Source organism: Thermobia domestica, chromosome 1 (genome assembly GCF_964235325.1).
Source record: "Thermobia domestica chromosome 1, izTheDome1.hap1.1, whole genome shotgun sequence".
Taxonomy (NCBI): Eukaryota; Metazoa; Arthropoda; class Insecta; order Zygentoma; family Lepismatidae; genus Thermobia; species Thermobia domestica.
In genome coordinates, this window is record NC_137454.1 from 36,037,691 (window position 1) to 36,062,333 (window position 24,643).

Sequence of the window (24,643 nt, forward strand, 5' to 3'; positions counted from 1 at the left end):
AAGCTAATAAATTCTACCCTTAGTAATTATAGTAAACTACAAATAAATTCTGTTTGAAAACTGTATAATTTTTTTTTATGTTTACAAAATGAATGAAAGAAGTGGAGATGAATATCCGAATAAATGTTTGAAAAAGATTTGCCATTCACCCGACAATTATGGTGTTTGGCTCCCAATCGCTTTACAAAGCTGTAACGTAATATTAAATGCAGTCACAAAGATTATCAGTGGTGCTAAATGATATAGCGCACCATTAAGTTCATTGCTCATTTCGATGAGAAGGAATGAAGGCTGACATACTGTAAAGTTGGACTTCGAATGTCCAATTATGTAAAAAAATCAGGATTTGGGTTGACTCGGAAATGGGTTCGACTAAGTTTCAATATTGCTTGATCTCTGTTGTCACCTGTACCTATGTCAAACAACGAAGCTTATTGATAACTTTGTTTCTTGCTCTGTGTGAGCTGTAACTTAGTTTTCCCATACTCCGTTTGCTCGTCGCCGATATGCTATTTCCCTGAATGCTGTATACCATCATGACTTTACACTTTCTCTCGTGCACATCAAACACAGATTCCTACATAGCCACTCCTGCTCTACTTACAGTGCTTCTTACAGTAGAACTTTGATACAAAGCATTATTTGTTAAAAGCTCCTTAACTCAGAATACATATTTCGTTAGAATTTATCTGTGTGGGGCGCTTACTGCTACTTCAGCTGCAAATAAGAATAGTTATGTTAGAAGAAAGTCCAACTAAAACCATATTTGCTTGCTGAAGGGCATGAAAAGTTGTACTCAGTGTGAATCAGGATTTTCTTATAGCTGTATTGAAAGTAATGGGTGATTAGTTTCTTTACCGTTATGAGTTGTACTCAATCATAATATGTACGCATAATGGGCAGCAGAAAAATCTGTTATATCTATATATTAACTTACAATAGACAGCAATTTTTAGACTGAAACTCGAATACACGATTTTCAGCATTCATTACACAATGCAACAAATTGCAAGGTCACAATAAATTTTCTCGGATATATGGGCTTTCATTTTGTATTTTTACCTCCTACATTCGAAAATAATACTCAAAATATTGTATCACCCACAACTTGGCACAAATAGCTTACATCTGCAATAGAAGACAATGCAACATAATGATACTATATTATACATTAAAATACCATATGAAGCTCAGAATGGTGCTTCGCTTTCTACTGTTTATCAGATAAGCCCTTGGAGACTCACAGAAAACTGTCTCAAAGAAAAAGGCGCTTTCAGTTCGTCACTGTGTTGTTTGAAGAAAGAAGTACGTGTTAGTGTTAGTGTACAATGTATACCGGAGTCCGTGTGAACTCTCCTCACAGTTTTCGTTATATTTGTGATGACCTTGTGACAACAAAGACCGAAAAAACATAACAGAATTCGTCAAAAAGGTCTACCATGAGTAAAACTAGGCGACAGCAACAATCCATTGGCTCCACAGGTCGTGTCTGTTGTGTGTCTAGAAGATTTACGAAGTTGAATGTTAAGAAAGAAGAAGTCACTACGATTTGGTATCCCTATGGTCTGGCGGGAGCAACAGCATCATACCGACGACTGCTACTTCTGATTTTGTAAGGTTACTGGTTTCAAATAGAAAAACAAAAAGACTATTGAGTATCAGGACAATATTCGCTTAGCGATTCGTCCTGTTCTACATGGCCCGGATAGACCCATACCACAGCGTCTGTAGACATTATATAGGACGAAAATAACGACATATGAGTAGATACCGTGTAGGAGACGGATGATACAGAGTACGAAATAGTCATAGATGAGGTCCCTATTCTGTTTACTCAGTCAAATCTAAATCTTTGGTCCGTTATCCGGGGATGACAAACTACAAAGCAATGCTCATCGAAGCAAGACTACATGAAAAACTTTTGTTAGCACCCTGTAAGTCCGTTACATTTTAAAAAGGGAGTTGATATTCACACAATATTTTACTGAATAGGACTTTTCGTGTACTACAAACGTGTACAAGTTTCAATGGGCACGTTTAACGTACCGTAGGATCAGGTGGCTGGATACTGTTTAATGAATCATCTAAAAGAAGCCAGGAAACTGAAGGCAGTTCTGCTGCACAAACGTATATGTATGCCTCATGCCTGTTGGCCATTTTGTGTATCTGAAGGAAACATAACAAGTCGAAGGTGCTTCTTAATGCCATACAAAATACAGATCACAATTAGATGGTGCGCAGTGATTTCAAACTGTTGGATGTGTTTCTTGGACAACAATCACGATATAACGAGTTATCTTGTTTCATATGTGAATGAGACAGTCGGACTCGTGACAAGCATTGGGAGCAAAAACAGTCGCTCCGAAGGTTACAATTGGTTCCAGGGGACGAAAATATAAAGTGTGATTCTCTAATGAAAAGAGACAGAATACTCTGGCTCATGCGCGCTGACTACGTGGGTGCTCCAGCACCCACACGAATAACCTTAGTGGAGCATTACTTAAGTGTGGCAATTATTTCAAATATCTATGTAACAAGTTCACTAATCTGACAGATGCTAAGTTGAAAGAAGGTGTGTTCACTGGTTTGGATATTCGCAAACTAATACTGGATGAACGTAGCCTTCATTCAATGAATGCCTAGGAGCGAGAAGCTTGGAGTGCCTTTAAGTGTGTGGTTCAAATCTTCTTGGGAAACAACAGCTGTCCAGATTATATTGACATAGCTGAGAACATGCTGACAAAATTCAAAATGCTAGGATACTCAATGAATTTCAAGTTACATTTTTTATATTCTCATTTTTCCTCTAAATCTGGATGCTGTAAGTGAGGAACGGGCTGAAAGATTTCATCCGTATATCAAGGCAAGGAATGACGATACCAGGGCACTTGGGATGTTCGGATGATGCGTAAATACGTCTGGATGAGCAATCGGAAATGCCACATAATAGAAAAGGCAGGGGCCACTCCATAACCACTAAAAAGCACAGAACGAATGAGCTAATAGTTTGTATTACACCACATTTTTCTATACATCTGTTCACTGTGTGCATATTTGAATATTTTGTTGTTTTAAACTTGTAGTGTTGGTGGGTGCAATACTGCAATATGCATTATTAATATTGGCACAGTATACGATTTGGCCCAAAACAGTGAGTGATAGGATGATGTGAGTGTCATACCCGAGTTCAGGAGGTCAAAAATACATAAAGAACACTACTTTTTTGCACTGTTGCACTCTGTTATTGGCGTTGGTGTGTTCTTGTTTCATATTATAGATAATAATATTTCCAGTTCTAAATCTTGTTTTCTTTTATCTGATTTAGATAGTAAAACATCCAGATGATACAAGACAATAATTCTGTTATATTGTTACGTAAGCAACTGGTGCGAAACAAAAACTAACTTACATGTGATATTGGTAACATTCTTATTTCCATACTTATTTCCTATTTTAACTAATATATTAAGAGATGTGACTGTCCATAATAATATATATATCATTCTTACACCAATATTAGAATCGCTTTTCGTGAACACTACACTGGTATCTGCTCTTTCCCTAAAGTAAGTTAATTGATCAGTGTCAAAGCGAAAGTTATGAAGATAGCTAACATCAGTAATATAGAAGCAAACCATTATCTTTTGCAAATTGCCTAAGAATTAGGGTAACATTTTATTGTATTGTGTAGTTTTATTAACTAATTTAACGGCGATTAAAAGTGGGTTACATTTATGGTCTCAATTATACAACTATAAAGGAAAATCATACGTGACATGAACAAAAATATAAATTCTAATTGATTTATGTTATTACAATGTACTGAAAATGTCACTAGAAAACATTTCTTGAAAAGTACCCACTTCTCAACTAGCTGTTCACACGGCCAATGTGTACTTTAAATTGAATTCTCCAACAGCGAACCGCTATGAACATTTATTTTTGTCCTGGAGAAATCAGTAATAAATATTCATAAACATCTTTCAAGTTTAAATGAAGTTAAAAATTTGTAATATAGAAGAAAACTATTGTTGATAAGGAAAACAGTGCAAGATATGTCACCATTACACATGTAATATGAAACTAGTATAAAGATATCTACACTATAAATGTTGAAACTTAATTGAAAATGTACAGTGTGAAGATATTGAATTAGATATTTTAATTTGAACAAAACACTACAGAGTAGAGAATTAATTAATTTTATAAAGTATCTTATCAAACAGGAAATTGGGAATATTGGTAAACCTTTGATTTATTACATTATAAATAGAGTTTGAAACTAACAGAAATATCTATCAACAGTATATCTAGGTATCATTATAAATATGTTGACCATAAGATAATGCATTTCCACAGACACTGTTCATTAAATGAATAAGATTATGTCTCATAAACTGTATTTAATTATTTTCTTACGGTTAATTCAACTATAGCGACATCTGTATCCTTGTTTAACTGTTTCTCCTGTCAAAACATTTAACTTTTACGACAAACGTGGTAATCGTAATCATCAAAGCGTATAGAGAATAATGTGATGTGTTCATTATGGATTACCGTCCCAAACCATTATTTCTGGAAATGGAAGGAATATATATGTATTAAGTCTCAGTAAGATCTGATGTAGAACACTTATCGTCGAACATGGACGAAACTTCGTGTTACTGTGCCTGAAAATATCTATCCAAATCCTATTCATATTTAATGCAACAGTTATGACCTCTGCAATACACACACATATGTTGAACACCTAAAAGTAAATTTCGACTCGCACAATATGTTAGAATGTATCTTGTATATTAACAAGAGACAAGATGAATCTGATCTTCTGACGCAACGATCTCTGAATTTGGTATTTAACTCCAGTTGCTATTGCCGCACATAAAAGTTCACTATGTTCATTCACTAGCATACTTTATCAATGTTAAAACACACTTTTCGTGCACATCACGAAGAATGCTTCTTCCAGATATAATAACAGAAAATTTCCACTATTCCGGAGCTTAGTAAACTATGTTGCGATATACATAGAACTTGTGAACAGAGCACTTATTTTAGAAAGTAATGTCTCAATGCAGCACCTCACACTTTGATCTTCTCTTAGTGGTCAAAATGTTCTGGAAAATTGCCAGCAGATGAGAGAATCATTCTCGGTGATAATGTGAAGTGGCTGATATCGATAAAAGTAGAGCCAATTTGCTACTATCTAAAGGAAGATCATCTATTGACTTTACATGAAGTTGGCAATGTTAGATTTCAAAATTTTCAATCATTCTCAAAAATATGTCATATAATGAAAATAGTATTTAGTGTAGTTGAAAAGAAATTTTCATTAAGATGGTTTTCCGACATATCAAATTTAAATTCCAGAGTATCATTTTTAATTTTCACAAAGGGTATCTAATGAGAAGAAGCAAACAATATACAGTTTCGAACTTCCTCGTCAAGTCGAATTACCGTACTACTTCCATGCCTCAATGGGAATTGTGTTACAACGTACTGCAACCATGTCCGAAATACAACTAGGAAAATGAAAAGGATAACTGTAGAACACATAACCTAACATATTTCTAACACAACAAACCCAAGTTATCTGAATAGCAGGCGGTGAACCAGTGTTCTAAAAAAATACCGTCAGAATATACATAACAACTACAAAATAATTACTGAAAGATTGAAATTTCGTTCACTGCTGTATGCAGGCATTTCTGTAATGTAGAACCCATTATTTGAAAAATATATAAAAAAAATTTTTGTGGCAATAACAAAGAAAAAGGCATATCGCAGTGCAAAGAACGTAATAAACATTACATATATATGTCAATTCTTCAAGAGACAATGGTGGCCGTCTACATATTACTTAACGCCATTTTTTACCATTTTTACCCTCTCGCTTCTCCTTGTCACGCTTCGTAACACAACGCCGGTCCCCTCCCTCCTTTCATACGTAACACTTTTTTAAATTTTTGTCTTGTCAAAAGTTATGCTTATCTTGGGGGTTATAACAAAAATAGGAATACTTGTGGTAGTGAAACTTATTTATTATAAAATGCATGTATTCTGAATATATTTATAATGTGTTTCGCCAACAAATCAAACTCTTTGAAAATAGCGGTTCTTTAAGAATATTTTAAGAAAAAAGTTGTTTAATCAACCAGTGTTAATTCTTCGAAATTTCATACAATCGTTTTCCCAATGATGTCGCACCCATCCTCTTAGATCAGCAATGATTGGGAAGGAAAAAAACTGCCGGATGATACAGGCGAAACAAGATCTAAAGAACTGGCATCGAACTCTTTTCTGGGATGCAAGATGCTTTAGTGTATTTGTAGGTCGCCACTGCCGATAATGGCTGAACACGTGACTGGGTAGGGAATCACGTTCATAACCACGCTTTCGAGTATCTTCTAAGAATTTTGGACCTCAGTTTACTACTTTTCACATTCTTGTCTAACGTCAGTGCAGGAATGCGAATAACCTGGATATCCCCAGAATCATTCAAGTTCAAAAACAAAATAAATTGTCAGTATGAGATACAGATTTGACAAATTAGGTTTTTAGTATAATATTTTGCTCTGTAAACATGGATCTTTCGTGAATATAATTTCACAAAAAACTTTTTCTTTTGTTACACATGCAAAACCCCTTAGAAGAATTGAGTGGTTAATGATTGAGATCAAAAATTTTAAATAACATTCTCAGAAATAGAGTTATGAGTGGGAACTTAGAGCATTTTCAAGCGGTGATTTTGGCGATCACTAACAACAAATTTCAAAAAAGAGTGTGCCGCGAATGTATTGCTACGATAGTACAAAACGGAATTTTATTGTATTGGAATATAGATGGGTCTGTCACCAGTCTCACCGATATCTGATAGCATCTTCGAATCATCTGCGAGATTCAATTTATATAGGCTATATGTTCGCAATTTACAAAAACAGATGAAGTTCCTATTAATTGTAAAAGAATAAAATGAATAAAATTATTTAAAGATTGCATATAAAACAGAGAATCGTAATAAAAAAATTACAGCAAAACCTCATGCGTTATGTAAAGAACATGTAACCCCGTTTTCCCCTTTGTCACACTTCGTAACCCAAGGACTAACCTCATTCCCCTTAATGTGCGGATGATCTCTTGAATCATAACGACAGCTGACAATATTCCTAAATAATAAATAATAATTTTTCATTCTACAATTAGAACTAATTAAATACCTCTACCTCATTAAATATTTATTATATGGTATAAAATATGGCTTCTTCACCTTCTCGAGAAATTATATCCCAACCAGAAAGATATCTCAACACTTATTGAAGAAGAAATTCTACCGCTAAACTTTTTTTAAAAGAATTAAAATGTATTCATGGTCCATAGTTTCTTCCTAAGTATTATCCATATCCTTTCTATCACAATTATTGACTTATTGAAGCACAAGCACACACACACACACACGCATATATATATATATATATATATATATATATATATATATATATATATATATATATAGAAGTATGTTGGACTCGATCCTCAACTTGGAAAAGAGTCAATTTGAGGCGACCGTCATTAGAGCGTATCATGGTGGTATTAAATGGCTTGGTCACTTGTAACTTAAGGAAGATTTTCAAGCAAGATTTGACCGACATCAGTCATCGACAGCAAACGCAACAAGAAGCGTTCCGTTACAATTAGTATTTCAAAGATTTCTTCATATTCAGAAACATGTTATTTGGGAATTATTCTGCAGGAACTCGCTACTTCGGCATCATGATGTCTATTGGTTTCCTGTTGCAAAATAATCTGAAATGATTAAATTTCTCATCACAATATTACGAAAGATGATGATATTCAATGACAAAATACAACAACTCACGGTAAAAAAGATGTAGCAGAATTTTCTTGTATATGCAACAGGTAGTGGTTTCGGAAGAAGCTACTTCTTTCTTTTGGCTTCTGAAAGACTAAAAAGGGATTTAAAAACATGAAGAAAGGGTAAAAATGGTTACAAGATTAAAAAATGTAAAAAAGAACAAATTTTCTGTCAAATATAAAACCCCCAAGAATAGACACTCACAGACACTCTGCACTGTGTTCTTGCTTTTAGAATGGGGAAAGTATGGAGTGAAAATATTTCTCCAGATGATATTTATTTCTCTTCTACCCAGGTTATGTTGTCCTATCTTTATGAAAATAATAAAATTATTTAATTTTTCGTTCCGTTGCTATTTTTCATTTTCAATTAAGCGTGATTTAACGATGGAATGGTTATTATGTCTATGATGCGGTCCTAGACCGGATAACTGTTGCAGATTCCGAGATTTCGAGGTACTAAACTGTTCAGTTATTCTATTACAAATTTTCCTTTCCTTTTATCTATATACACTTTATCACACTGGCATTTCACACGATAGACGCCACTGCTTTTTAAATGGTCAGTAAAATATGCTTTACTGACTTGCTGATGAGGAGTCTCCTTATTTGCTGATGAGGAGTTGCCGAGATATTTAAGATTCACGTGGAAGGGTTTTTTTTCGAAAATGTCTGAGAGGAGCAATTCCGGTGTCAATCATTTCAGTAAAGCCTAAGAAATATTCTAAAATTGGTCAGATAACTTGCTAAAGACTTCATTCAAGATGAAAATATAAGGAGAGAGAGGCGTAGACAGATTGCAAAAATTGGTTGTAAAGCATACCGCATACAGAAAAAGGAAGCGTAACATTGTGGAACAATAAGAAATTGTAAGAGTTCAGCAGAAGACTTAGTTTAGAGATTCATCGTTTGCACAACGTATATACACTTTCTGGTATACATACGCATCGATTGTAGACTTATACACAGTGCTTTATAGCGCTTGGTACCACTGATGATCTTTGAAACTCCTTCCCACATAACATTAGAGCTTCTGAAAGCAAATGGTACTCCAATGTCATAATTATCCTGTGAGTTGCATTGCTTCTACATGTATTTCTGTTATTTTTATAAAAAGCTATATCATGAGCGTTCATTTTGCTAAGCTAAATAGTGTAATAAAGTTTCCGCATACAAATTAGCTTATACTACATGTATTGGTAATGTTTAAATTTGCAAATAGTAGTATTTTTAATTATCCTACACTATTAAGATCTCTGTACGTGTTGACCCCTTTCTTTGTTCCTAGTAAAAGTTATCTGTGCTCCAATACAACTCAAAGACGATACTCGCACAGACTTGCGTTTTTCTAATGAAAATCTTGACCTTAGATGGGTTAATTGCTGGTGTTTGATGTACGGGTAGTAGTATACTATTGTTTCGGGTTCAGGGTTTGTAAGAAATAATTTCTTTTGCAGTAGCGTGTTTGGGTGGCAATTGTCAATCGCGCACCTATATACGTAACAACTAAAATATCAAAGCAGCGGTAGACAGACACAATAAAAAGTAAGAATGTCGTTCTACAGTGGGTCGAGGAGGAAGGGAAAATGTCGTATGTGTGTTCTGATGAAAGTGATAATGAATATTGATCATATGAGTGCAAGTTACCGCAACATTGAATGGGAACAAGATTATACGTGGTTATATTTTCTGATCTTCTAAAATATGAGAAATTAATTAACTACCGAATTCGATACCAGTTCATATCATCACAAGACTTTTTTTTTGGTGGATATCGCCTGGGCAATGATTAAACATCAGAGACTATATTCCCCAAGTTAAGTGGAAATGAGGACTAGGGTTCCACACCTACTGTTACACTAAGAGAGAATGATCGATCTTGAGAAGCCATCAGGCAGCAGAGAATGTTGCCATACATGTCAAAGAGAAAAACACAAAACTAAAAGCAAATGGAGTTTTAAATATAAGAGATGGAGTGAGAGAACATCTCAAAGACATTTGTATAGTAGGCTTGCGATTAATCTAGTCTCTATGAAAAAGGTCCGTTGTATTCATTAGAACACTGTATACAAACAAAACTATAACCTACAATTTACATTTTATCAAATAAATGAAATAATCTTCATTTAAAACCGCTTTAGATACATTTTAGTAGATGCTTACACCAATTAATTACGCACCTAATTGTGAAACACAAACGTACACGCCTAACGCAGATTTATGTGGAACTAAGAACCAAATTATAACCAATAATAGTGTAGCGTAAATTAGAACCAAATTTATTACTTTCCAAACTAATGTTAAAGATAAACAATGAAATTAATCTACAAAATAACAAATACAACCTTGATGGTGCATTATTTATTAGAGTAAGATTGAATCTTAAACTTTCAATGTCATGAATTCAAATAATACATAAAAGTTTAGCAATTAATAGTTCTGCTATGAATGGTTAAGCACAAAACATAATAGTATTTTACTTATTTTACTAAAATGCAGCAGGTTTGTCCTGGTGGACAATATGCATCTTTCTTCTGCACTACTGGTTTGCAATAGCCATCCGGGAAACATTCTCCAACTAGACGGCAAGGGGTCAAGGGAATTTCATCAATCCCTGAAAATACCATTATATCTGTCGATAAATTATATGTATTAAATGCGGATAAATGTTCCTGTTTATATTATTTTTTCCTAAGACGAGTAAAAATTACAAGTTGGCATTTTTTATTAAATTAATAACTATTTTTTTATGAGAAAAGCATAAATGAGGAAACACATACTGTCCCAATCAACAACTTATAAAATCTAAATAATATTTTTTTATTGTAGTTTCAGATGAGTATTTTACATCTTATATAATCATTTCTGTCATTCGCTTGAAAAATATCTAAAGGATTATTATGGTTACAATCAAGAGCGGAGAGACTCCAGCAGTTTGTGTCCAAGCCTTTGAGTACTTTCGTTGTTCTTAAAGAAGACCAACATAATTCCTACTGGTTCAGAGATCACATTTATATTAAGGTATGATGGTACACTCCTAATCAAAAAAATGCAACAGCTAACGCCGTGGAGATAGGCTTCCCAATATACACCTTCTTATCACATAATAGTGTCTGGTAAGGACACCAATCTCTCTCCTCCTTTCTTCTCTCCTATACTAAAATTCAGTAACAACATGGACGCAATTCTAATTTCAAACTACGCATGTATTAGTATCGATAAAATGAAATAACAAAACCGAGACGAAACAAGATACATAACTGGATTTAAGCAGAAACTAAAACAAACAATGAAAAATTGAAACCAATGGATGTCTATTACACAGAGGTTCAGAAATGAGACAGAGAGACTGGGGTAGAGAGAGAAGGCGAGAGAAGAAGAGAAAGAAAAGGGAGAACAGATAAAAATGTGGAATTTTAAACTTAGTAAGAAGAGAACCTAACATTATAATGTTCCGTTACCAGAAATCCAACAGTAATATAGAAATAACGTTTGTTATTATATAATTTTTCAGGACTGTTCGAATATATAGAGGACGCTTGAAACATTCATTAAGTCACTTTCATAAAAGATAGCATACTCAATTTCCGGTAGAACTCTAGATCTTACAGACACATCTAAAATAATGTCAACAGTTTAACACATGCTTTGTTTCCGCATGGTTCAGTTGTAAACTCGGTAGTGTTCATTGGACGTACTGATGCAAACTACATTCTAATAAACCCAGTATGCAACAAGAGACATCACCGCTCGGTATTTAGTGGGGGGATAAAAATGAAAATCTGGGAATAACACGAATTGCACCAAGAAGTGTGAAAGCGGGCGACGGGTGATGCGTCCCCCCACCTCCTGCATGGTGTGCCAAAATAATTGCGAGCCGACACAGTGTGTGTATATCGACGGGGTAATGTGTCATCTTCCTCGCAGTGCTCGCACAAGGCATCTGAGACTCGTTGAATCTCATAGTGACGCGTCCGTGTCGGGAGAAGTTGATGTAGTACCTAAAACCACAAAACCTGCATGTACTCAGGTATGACAGGGTTTGAGATATTAGACCACACCTGCGGAAAATCTACGTGTGGATACATCTGAGATACTCGTAAATTAGTGTTAGAGAAAGAATGCGCGGTGAGCGTCCTATATAACGAGCGCGCATTGTGTTGTTGAGTTTGGAGAACCATCCCGGAATACTTCCACTATCGGATAAACGTTTTGATATAAGCCGGGTACTGATCAACGAATTGAATATAACGAACGAACCTCGCCACATATGCCAAAGGATTCAAACCGTTTGGCATAAATTTCTGGGAAAGGAAACACGCGCTCTGTCCACAGTTTAGATACAACAAAAATATTGATAAAATTAATACGGTGAAGTAAATGGAGCCTACGGAAGCGCTGTGAATAAAACTACTTGCGAATTTGCGTTAAAAGGGAGCCCATACTTCATCATAGTTGGAAGTTGGGTTAGACGTGAAGGGAATGCATAAAAGAGTGAGTAAAGTGACATGCGGTAAGGCAGGAGAAACCGAAGGATATTCTGCGAGCTGGAAACCATGAAAAGACAACACCTGTGTTTTGGTATCGTTATACTGCAAACCCGACCATCGGGATAAACGGGCCAGGACAGGAAACACGCCCTGTAGTGAGACAGGATCAACTCCTGTTATGGTCAAACCGTCAGCATACCCAAAAATGTTTTGTCTGCGGAACAGGGACGGTCCATTCGAAGACATGGCCAAAGGATGGAGAAGCGGGTCTAAAACTAAAGGAAAAAGAACAGTGCTAAGACAGCACCCCTGCGCAGTCCGCGCCGTAAAGAAATGTTTGGGAATAGATGTCCATTTATTTGCAAGCGGAACTGAGCTTGAGCATATAGATTATGAATCACCTGGGGAAAAACAGTGGGAAAACCCCATTATTCAAGCGTCGGATGGAGAAACTGATGGTCTACTGAATCATAAGCTTTGGGTTAAATCCACTGCGAGTGCGCCAGCGGGAACATTGCGAAGGTGATAATACGCAAATAGATCACGCAGGGAGCGAAGCGTGTATTGGATATTATGCGAGTCATGTATTGGATATTATGCGAGAGCAGGTTGATACTGGCTAATGTATTTCCGAATAATAGGACGGAGTCTGGCAGCAAGAACTGTTGTAAATAATTTAAGATCCACTGGTAATAAGGACAGCGGCCTATAATCGGTCACGACTCGCGCAGTGGAGGACTTTGGTAGGAGGATCACAATAGCTGTGTTGTGAGAAAAGGGGTCCCCAGATAACCATGCGTTAAACAGGGAAACCAGTGTACGGATAAGAAAGGACCAGTAACGCTTATGAAAAGCAAAGCTCAAACCGCCAAGGTCGGGGGACGTCCATAAGTCGCTGAGAGCGTGATGGAAAAATTCTGAGAGCGTACGGTCCTGTTGTTGTGCCAATTTACCGCTCCATTGGAAATAACTGCTAATTTTAGGTTTACAGTATACTTGCCACCATATATTAACAATTGGAAAATGTCGTTGCATCTTACACCAATACTCAAAGCGCGTCGTAAATTCGTCAATCACGTCCTCGTGAGACAAAAGGGTATTGTTAATCTTGCAATACGATGGACCGCGTCCAGCGGGAAGAGAAAAAGGAAGCTTAAAAGCTACTTCACCCGCAGTATGATATTACAAAGGGAGCAAGAAGGTTAAAACGTAGAGATCCTTGCATAAAGGATCTGTGAGATATACTCTATCTAAACGGCTCTGAGTTGACAAACAGCGAAATGTCATCACATGCGGTGTGTTAGAAACAAAACGAGCATCAAGTAGCTTCATGGCACGCACAAGCTCAACTAATGACGGGCAGGGAGGTGAGAGGGAGAGGGAGTCTGTAGGATCTATCACCGTATTAAAGTCGCCCAGCATTATACATTGATCGACACCAGGAGGAATCATAGATGGTATAGTCGTTGCAAAAAACTCATCCTACTCTCTAATTTTAAGAAATCCAGAATAAGCATACAATAGGATAATACATATGCCTGAGATATGACATATAATTACTCTACTATCAGGTGAGAGCAAGACAGGATCATAAACTAAACATTTTCTTACAAGTATTGCGACTAGTGTGGTGTTTTGGCAATTAATAATAGCGTTATAATCGGGAAGAAAAACGAAAGAATGAAGTCAATTCAGTGATACAACATACATCAGGATGGCGGCGCACTATAAACTGATTTAAAGATGTTGAATGGGGTGCAGAGCTAACCCTATTAATATTAAGAGTTAGAAGAGTGAAGGCATTTAACATGGGCATGCTCTGAGGCACTATGAAAAAACACACATTACAGTACTTACTTGAAAAATCCGTAGAAATATTGGTATAAAAGACCACACCAAAACTATCATTCTGGCGCACTTGATAACAACTAACGAAGAAAAATAAAGAAAACAAAAAACGCGCATAACATGCGAATATTAATCAACACAGAAACACCGTTGTTATCGTATCATGAAAAGAAGGCAAACTCACAAAACTCGCTACAATTCAGAGTCAGATGTGGAACGGCATTGCGGGGGCGGGTCGCGTGAACTAGACTGTTTTGATCGGGGTGGAACACAATGGGAAGCAGGTTGTTCATTCTTTTTATTTGCTGACCTTGAAACTCTGCGACATATTTGTTGTGAGAGAGAATCAGACTCCTCGGAATTAGCACTCTGTGAGAAAATAGGAAGAATAAAAGCTTCATTTCCACTTGTCATAGACTCTGCCTAGATTGTTGTGATATTCTGATTTGAAAATTTCACTGTCGTCTTTGAAACTTCCAGTGGCGTATCGGTAGGTTCCTTCGGGGGTGCAAGAAGTGTGGGATCTTCCATCTCGGGTTGCAATGGTTTGTATGACGTAGGATCGTCTGATCGCCGAGGTAGCTCAGGAAAATTATCGGCATCAAAATACGGTTATCCTGCGCGGGGCCGGACGGGAGTCCGAGGTGGCCCCCGCCAAGCGATCCATAAATCCTGATGGAGGAGCAGGACGCAGCACTTTCCGTCATCTGAACTGATAGAGCGTTAGGTTTCCCCCTTCTAATCACTTATGATCCGTCGTTTCGTAAATGATTGAAAATAATATTTTTGAGTTTTACGTCCCACGATTATACCTGATACGCTAAATGAGACGGTGGTGATGATGAGAAATTAATTAAATGGTGGAATGAAGAAAGTGGGAGGAAATGGGAGAACCCCGAGGAAACCCACGCACATGTTGTTTGTCCACCACAAAGTTCACTTGGCGGGAACAGGATTTGAACCCGGGCCCATATGCACCAGAGGTGAACGCACTACCACTGAGCCATCGTTTCGTAAAGTGAGAATTCTTCAAGCCAACTGAAGGCATTATTTTATAGTGAAGATACGCTTTCACAATACGTATACTAAATAATTTTAGATGCAGTGTTTATCTACTTAAACATATCTGCAGATATTGTAATATAAGTACTGAAAATACTGCACAATAAAAACTGAAGATGATGGATCATAGACACTCAGATGAAAGTAGTCGCCAAATTGTGTATTTCTATGTACTTGTTTTTTTATTTTATTTTATTTTATTTATTTATTTATTTATTTATTCTCCCTGAGTTTTTTTTTCTCTGTTCTGCCTGAAACGCTCCCGCATTTCAATACTTCAGTGTGTAACTTATCGTTACAATGATTAGAGAGAGAGATATAAACTCTTTTCATACCCTCCCCCTTTTCCGTATAGATTTTTTATCGTGTATTTAAGTATCAGCGCTTTGCCAAGAAACAGAAATGTCAGTTAATAAATAAACGTAAAAGGTCTATAGCATCAATTTTTTGGAGGGATCATAATAGTAAAGTTTATTATTTACAGTATCTCTTATATTTATTAAGTTGAAATAATTACTAGCAAATGCTAGCAGTGGATATTTTTTCTTCGTCACATCTGCCATAGGTGGATAGAAGAAATGTCATTGGTTAAAGATTTTAGCTCTCAGATTTCTAGAAGCTGGGAGTAGGAGATGTAGAAGCGTCTTTTCTGCGAATATCGGGGTTGGATTAACACGTACAATGTAACTATAGAAATTCTCTGTTTTAAAGTTTCGGCGTAAAAGGTATATCGACCAGATGAGGTTGAGTGGAAATTAGTCGCAATTCGGTGTGTAAGTGAAGACGAATAGTGTAGTGACATCTATGCGTATTGATATCTTGCGAAACTTCATAAATACGTCCATATATTATTTAGTAACGTTATTATATTATATATTTACAATATTCCAATAACGAGGAAGATTTAGTAAGGAAAAAGTAATACAGCATAACACATCCTATGTTTTTTTTTATTATTTCGGTATTTTCCAGTTTTTTTGTACTTTATTTTCATTCGAATTAAGTGCTTTCTTCCTACTTTGTTTTCGTGTGAGAGGAAATTTTCATCTCCTTGTATACTTCATGGCGTTCGTCATGGTTCCTTCGGGGCAGAGCGGTGTGATGTGGAGGGACATGTGTGTGAGCTCACAGTAAGAAAGTTTAACATTATTTTCCATCACCGATGGACTTGTACTAATAACTATCCGATTTAATTTTAAGCTTTCCTCCGGGCATGTAATTTATTCATATTTACATAGTTCACCTTTGGATTAGAGTAATTTCTATTATTTAAATTTTCTTAAACTGTTTTTTTATTTTCCTTTCTCTTATCTTTGCTTTTTAACCAACTTTTGGTGGTAACGAAGTTTGTTTGTTATATAAAATTTGTTTGTAAATTGCAATTCTGAAGGTCGTCTAGCGGAGACGAAATAACTGAGACGCAGTTACTAAGGGGGAACTTTCTAACGGTGGTCCTCCTTCGTATCTCTGCTTGGTCACAGACTTATAGCTGGTTTGAGGATAGTATAATTGGTCTTTATTGAAAGGACCATACGTTTTTCGGCTCTATGTCAGTAGTATAGGCGTCTGTACGGACCACTTTTTTCGGACCACTTTTTCAATGATCAAGTTCAAATTTTACGCGTCTGTACGGACCACTTTTTTTGGACCACTTTTTCAATGATCAAGTTCAAATTTTACGCGTCTGTACGGACCACTGTCTTTGGAGAACATAAACCACACAGAACATAAGAAGACAGGACATAATGACCTTTATGATATATAACCATAAAGGACTTAAATCTAACTAAAACTAAACCTAAATATAAAACTTAAACCTAATAACTATAAGGTAAAGTATTGATGATATTATCTTTTTCCTTTAAAACAACTCTTTTGTCGTAATCCATTTGAAACTCTTTAGTCACAGGTTTGTTAACTAAATTTTTTGTTCTCTTGTCTCTTGTTATTTGATTATAATTAAGAGTTATGTTCGCTAGTTCTTTGTTAACAACCTTCTTTATGTTTTCACCATTAAGATTCAAAGAGTTCTCATAATTAAGAGTAAATCCTTTAATTTTCATCACAGTTTTGTTTTTATCTGTTTTGTAGTAATAACTCTTTGGACCAGTTGAATACCACTCAATAATATAAACATCTTTTCGTAACTCATCTGTCCACTCACCAAGGTTACTACCAGTCTTTACTTCTATACCATTAACAATATAAACAATAGAATCAGTATCGTAATACGCTACATCTTCACCTAACTTATCCAACATGTTATAAAGTCTTAACCTCGCATGTGTTGTTGTAAAAGTTGCAATGTGAATATTAGTGGAATAAGAATTGTTAACATATACGTCTTTGTATTTATATGAAACTTGAACAGTCTCGTCGCTGATAAACACACATTCAGATATCTCTAATTTGTCATCTAAAAGTAACTCGTACCATCTTCTAACATCTGTAATGTATTCAGTTTGAGTTAAGTTTTGTCTTTGGCCAAACTTTCCCCATAACGAATTTAAACAAATTTTTGCAACTGCTCTCTTACCAGGATTTACCATTATTTGATCAGGATTTAAATCAATATTCAGTGTGTCTTTAATAGTTTTAATATAATCATCTTTTGTTTGAAAGTCATCTTCCCATGGTGATGTTTCTAATTTGATTTTCATGAAGTCTTTAATGTAACCTCTAAAGAGTTTGTTACTTGTTTTGGGAAAATGTTGAATCTCGTAAATTTCAATTAACTCATATCCTTTCTCTAAAGCTTTATCTAACTCTATAGTTGTCCAAGTACCTGTTATCATTCTTTGTTCGTCACTGTGTGTACACGTCTTAGTTTGATTTATCATACATTGATTACATAAGGGAAACACCAACTTATTAATATTGTTATCTTTAACTGGTAATACAGGATGATACAATTGTTTTGGCGGAAGAACTTTACAAAGTATATAACCAAAGTAGTTTTTACACTTGTATTTTTCAGGAGAGATAGGCTTTAATGTTGTTGAGTGGCCAATAGGAAATTGATCATAAAACAAAACAGTTGGATACAAGCTGCACACATCGATATATTTCATCTTCTTATTAGTAACTTTTAATTTTGAAGCATTGGTTCTACCACCAAAGAATGCATCTCTGAACTTTAGTTTCTCAATAAGACTAGTTTTTTGAATTAACTGTTTGGCTCTTTTATCTTTTAACCAATCACACTCCCACATCTGTATAAGATTATAACCAGTTTCTTTTATTTGTTGAGATCTTCTTCTTGTTTTCTCATATGATCTTCCATTGTTTCGTGATTGACATTGTTGATAGTATACTTCTCAAAACATTTGTTGCAACCATGCCAGAAACAACCGTGATATTGATACACTGTCTTTGTTTTATAATCGTAACCATCAACTTTAGATCCACATATCGTTACTTCTCCATTGTTTAACGCGTGTTTAATATTATTGTTCTTAAAAGAATTTAACCATGCAATTGACTGCTTAGAGTATTTTTCTTTCTTTTCTTCTTTAATAATACCAATTGTGTTTTCTTGTATGTATTTTGATCTATAAATGCCCATACACACACTTGCAATTGTTAAGTATTGAAATGGATCAATGTTTGCTATTTCTAAAAACTGATTTCTTAGTTCTAAACAACCTCTTCTTAAAATATCTACATCCGAATCACAATACTCTCTTAACTCTTTTTTAAAGTCAAACACATAATTTTCTTCTCTTCTTTCTTGATGCCACTTAAGAAACGCTTCTCTTTGATCTTTTTTCATGGTACTAATCCCATAGTATTTTGCGTTAGGTATTGGCCCAACATAGTTTTGATTTTCAGGCTTATTAAACAAATGTGGAAAATAACCTTTCTTTAATTCTTTTAGACCAAATGTCTTAGGAAAACTCGATAATGGTTGTGCTACAAAGTTAATACTATCAATAATTTTTATGTTTGCTTTTGGAATTTCAAGTAACATTAGCTTAGATCCGTTATATATAGTGTAAGGTTTCAAAGCATTCTTAATGCAGTACTGAAGAACAAAGTACGAATCATAAGCTTTGGCATTATGTGCAACACAAGTGTAACCACTATGTTCTTTTGAAACTAACCACTTACAAAAATCGTCATTTGTTTCAAAGTAATATTAGTTACCTTTAAAGTCATGAGCAACTACATAATTAGCTTTATGAATTCCTGTGTCTTGTTGTGCTTCGTAATCAAACCATATATACTTTTCTGTGTAATTACAACTGTTCATTTGTTTAATACTCGACTTTAGAAGGTTCTTAATTATATACTTAAAGTCATCTACTGTTAACTTGTGGTTGTTCCATTCATCATATATCTTTTGAAGTTTCCTCCACTTAGACATGGTTTCGTACATGTTTTTTCTTTAACAATTTTCTTACCACGATCTTCGATACCATAAGTCTTGTATAGCATAATAAACAAATATGTAACAGTTAATTCTTTTTTAGCATTACACACACATTCATCATCACAATAACCTTTCTGGCGTTTGCATTGCATGTAACATTTGTGAACGTTTTCTTTAGCTACACAATTACAGTTGATACAGTAGTAATATCCACACTTGTGTTTCTTATATCTTAATAAAATTTTATTACAACCTTTACACTTATAAACTTCTTTACAAACAACTGAATGGTTATCTTTACATGTTTGGTTATAACAAAATGGATTACAAGCTTCACAATAAATGTTATCAATCTCTTCTTCTTGATGTTCAGGTTGCTTACACATATTACAAATTGGTATAATTCATATACATGATTTGTGTTTTTCTTTATGATCGTATGCTGTATCACACTTTTCACAATAATAAACACTTCCAATAAAAGCTTGCATGCTGTTAATTGCGTCAAAATGATTTCCACTTTTATATAAATAAATCTTCACCTCTTTGTCTTGCCCTGAGTAAATAATAGCGTACATGTTTTCAGCACATACAACTTTAATTTGAATGTTTAATAGTTCTTCACATTGTTTAATATCGTCTAATGTAAAACCGTCTTCACAGTAGCTCGGTAAACGATTACAAAGTCTCTCAGTTAATTTTGTCTGTATTTTTCTTCCACGTCTTATATCTTTAATGTTTTGTGGTGTTAGCTCTTGATCAAGTATTACATTTTTGTTTTATACGTTAAGGCTGAAACGATTGCACGTGGACAACACAAATTGTCATTGTTATTGATTTTGGTAATACATCTTTTAGCTTTTTTGTCTTCTGCAAGGTTTAATAATCGTCTGTTTGTTTTACTTCCTCTAGGCATGTTAATGATTTGAATATTAAATGTTGTTTCTCCAATATTGATTGTTTCGTCAGATGTTACAATTCTTTGCACGTGTGTTAATACATTTCTAGCGTTTAGTTCAGTTGTTATTGGTGTTGATATTGCTTTAGTCCAAAATCCATCGTTGTGCACAACAACTCTTATTCTGTCATTGTTTTTAAAATTGGAAGCTTGTTTAGCTTGGTCAATCATATCGTCTACTGCTGTGTGTAATCTTTGTATTGTTTCAGTAAGTGTTTCACCTGTTATATTTGTCAGTTTTATTTTGTAATCTGTTGTATAGGATTTAAATTTTTCATTGTATGTAAACGAAATAATTTGTTCTATTTTTGCTTCCCACTTTGTCTTTACATTTGTACCTATATTTAGACTTGTTATTGCTCCGAAAATGATTAATTTTTTCCTTCTTGTAATAAATATGGAGGTGAATAATATGGTTTCAACTACCAATTATACTATTGCAGAGCTACTAGGGAATGTTTCTAAGCCTACAAACGAGCGTTTTAGTTTATGCCTTTTAGCAGAGAACTTACACCAGAACAATTTACTAACAAACATTGGAGATTTAGATTACACAGAAGGACAGGATAGGTTAGATTGTTTAAGAAAAATTACAGAACCATTTTGCGACAATATTATGGTTGTTAAGATTACAGATTTCCAACATTGTGAGGGTAGGTTAGGTGGCAAATTCCTACTAAAGAAAGAGGCACGTGGATCCTTTAACTACTTTCTCCGTTCTATATTTTCGAATTGGGTTGTGGCAAAGCACGGAGTTAAAGCCAAATTACCTTTTCTTTTAGACTCCAACACAAAACGAGCAAAGGGAGTAAACCAAATAATACAGAGATACAGGAAAGACATAGACAGAAAATATAAAAGACCAGTAGTTGTCCCTTACAAAATTGAGCTCGCTGATCTTCCCATAGCTACACTTTTGGAGCATTTACCAGTCATTTTAACAGAGTTAGAGAAGGAACATTACTTTTTGTGGATTTTGATATTACACAAGACTTCGCAGGCATTTTTAATAAACAAGAAGTAATCCAATACTTATTAGACAATTTTAACTTTTGTATGGAAGGCAACGTGAGAGAATACAGAAACAAATATTTGTCTAGTTTAAAGGTAATATGTGAGAACGATAACACAGTTGGTAAGGACTGCCTACGTTACAATTCTAAAAACTCCTCTGTAAAGGGCTACAACAAATTTATTTGCCAAATTACAAGTCCTGGAGTTACTAAGCAGTTAGGTAATCACGTAATAGACTACTTGTTATGTCCCGATAAGAGACTTAGAGAAACATTTTCTTCTACATTAGCCAAGGAGTATGGTATAACGAGATTAGAAGCTACAATTTATAATTATTACGACTAACAGTACTCTTGTGATAAAACCTTTGATCCTGTAGCAGATTGTTTGAAGCTGTTAAAAAGAAGTAAGAAGTATTTCCAAGATGCACCCTTCTATAAAGTACCTATTCGAGACATGTGGACCAGACTATGTAATTCTTTGCTAAATAGTTGTTGCGTTGTTAATAGAGAAGAAAGACTTTTGCATTTTGCGTTTTGGGGGAATATACATACAACCAAGCTAACAGGGATGCGTGTAAAGTTACCAGAGGACAAACAGAAGCAGGACAAATTGATTTCTTACGCTCTTTCTGCATTCTCTTTTAATCTCTTACCCGTTAACTATATAGAAGTAATTCCGGATCCAGACGATACAACAGAAGTTTCTATAGTACAAAAATGTTACTTAAAGCAAGGGAAGACATACTTTTCCAATACAAACACGCCCTTCTCTACGATTCCTGCCGACATCAACATAGAAGAAGCTGGTTTAATAGCAACAGAAAATTTAACTCCAGAAGTAAGCCGAAAAAGAATTAATATTACTAACGCTCTTAATCGATATCCTCTTCGTCCGATTGAACCTATTAGAAATGTTTACTTGAAGTCCCGTTCGAAGAGAGAAGCAGAGTTATTGGAATTACAAGATAGAAGAAATGCACTGGATTATGCCGCTAAGTTACAACATGTAAGACAAGAGTACCTCGATACATTGGAGAAGAATACCTTACGAGGAGAGAGAGAACAAGAATTAATATCTTTGTTTAACCGGCGTTGGGGAGATTTGAATTTAGAAGCTACTTACAACCTACATGCATTTCTAGTTAACGATAGGAGTAAATTTACTTTTGTTGGTGTTCTTGTGGAGTTGGATGGCTTTAAGTCCGTTCGATACATTAAGGGATTGTTTAAAATGCATCTAGTCAATCTTTACAAGTACAATAAGGATGAGTAGCGAGGCGATGGTTTTTGCTTGTTGCCTTATAACGGGATGGAGATTGTGTATTTCCCAAGTGAGAATCCTTTTGCGGTTCTTAAGACGGATGGTATGGAAAGTTATAATGGCCATACGTTTCCAAAAGTTGCTAGCTTACGAGTAAACGAGAATGTTTTAAAGAATAAGGAAAACTACATTGACTACAGCGAATGCAGTTAAAATGGAGGATATTCTAGGACCTGTAAAAGTTTTGGAATGTAAGAGATTACAAGAGTTGGCCTCTGGGACAGAACTGTTTGTAACTGCTCTAAGGATTGTACAATATAGAAATAACGAAAGATACATTCTAAAATTCGAGAACATCCAGGATTTGTTTGTTTCTAATTATTGGTTGCAAAAAGAAATTAAGGACAGAGGTTTGAATTTATCCATTAAGTTTAAAATTAAGTTAGACCGACTTAAGGCGACGCCAACTAAGAATAAAGAGAGATTAATTTTCTGCATGTAATTTTAGCTTGTAGATTCTTAGTTTGTTAGTTAGCTTTGTTGTATATTTGTTTGGCGTTAGTGCCTTTATGGACAATGTTTATAAAATCCCCTGTGTGTGTGTGTGTGTGTGTGTGTGTGTGTGTGTGTGTGTGTGTGTGTGTGTGTGTGTGTGTGTGTGTGTGTGTGTGTGTGTGCCTATCGAAAAGAACTTCTGTTAAGCGCATTGGTTTGTGATAGAATGGGTAGCAAACAAAGAGCAAAAATGAACAACTTCTACTGCTTCTTCTCGGTGTTTTCCTAAGGTTTTGTGCGTTGGAAGATAGTATAGCCTTGTCCCGTTTAAGATATTCGTTGACCAATTTCCACATCTGATTCTGGTTGCATTTTAGAATTTCTTTGCAGTAGTATTTTTCTCGTAGTATGTTTAGGTAGTGTCTAATTTTGCTGGAGTATTTTTTAGCGAGTTCTAAATTTCCTTTCCGTCTTAGTTTGTTTCGAATACGTATGGAAGTTCTTATGCCGATTGTGATCCATGGCTTACGTGCAGCGGTTGTTAGCCTTGGTCGAGATCTTCTTATAAGGTTTTCCCGTCTAAGTATTTTGGTAAACGTATTGTAAGCCAATTTTGGGTCTTTGGTTTCGTATACTTCCTGGAACAGTTCTTTGCCAATGTTACGTAGCTCTTGGTCGATGTCTAAGTTCTCTGGCTCTGTCTGTTTTAAAGGTGGGTTTTCGAAGTCGTAATATTCCTCTTCCATTCTAACAGCGGCACAAAAATCCCGTACACAAAGACTTCCACACATACACAATAATAACACTAGAACTACAACAACTATTTCCACCTATTAGCGTCGATTTACTAGTTAAGGCAGATTTTGGCTGTTGGAGTTTTCTCTTCTTCTCTTCTACTAGTCTCTCTGGCTAAAAGTCTTTTCTCCTACTAAGTTCTATCTACAAAGTCCACAACTAACTTACGGTATCCGAGGCACTGTTTAACCTCTTTCTTCTGTCTTCCTTCGCTCTTTTTCTATCTACAAAGTTCGCTGCTTAAACTGACACACACAAACTATAAGTCCGAGGCAATGGGTAGCTTCCCTTCTGCAATGGGCTTCTGCTTCTTTCTGTACTGGTGCTTCTTTTGCTTTCGTTCTGTTCTTGGGACTGAGGCTTCCCCTTGCTAACCGAACTATATATACACACCAGATTGCATTGAAACGCTTACGCTATCAGGCATTACTAAGAAACTGCATAGGCTACAACTTTTCTTGGAATCTTATGCAT

General features: G+C 35.3%; 1 protein-coding gene across 1 annotated transcript; it reads right to left on the reverse strand.

The window, feature by feature from the left end:
- Positions 1 to 17,089: 17,089 nt before the first annotated feature.
- On the reverse strand, positions 17,090 to 18,484 carry LOC145679228 (uncharacterized). The gene has a single exon (XM_081749837.1). The coding sequence runs from the start codon at positions 18,482 to 18,484 to the stop codon at positions 17,090 to 17,092; it is 1,395 nt and encodes a 464-aa protein (XP_081605963.1).
- Between the last annotated feature and the right edge of the window lie 6,159 nt (positions 18,485 to 24,643).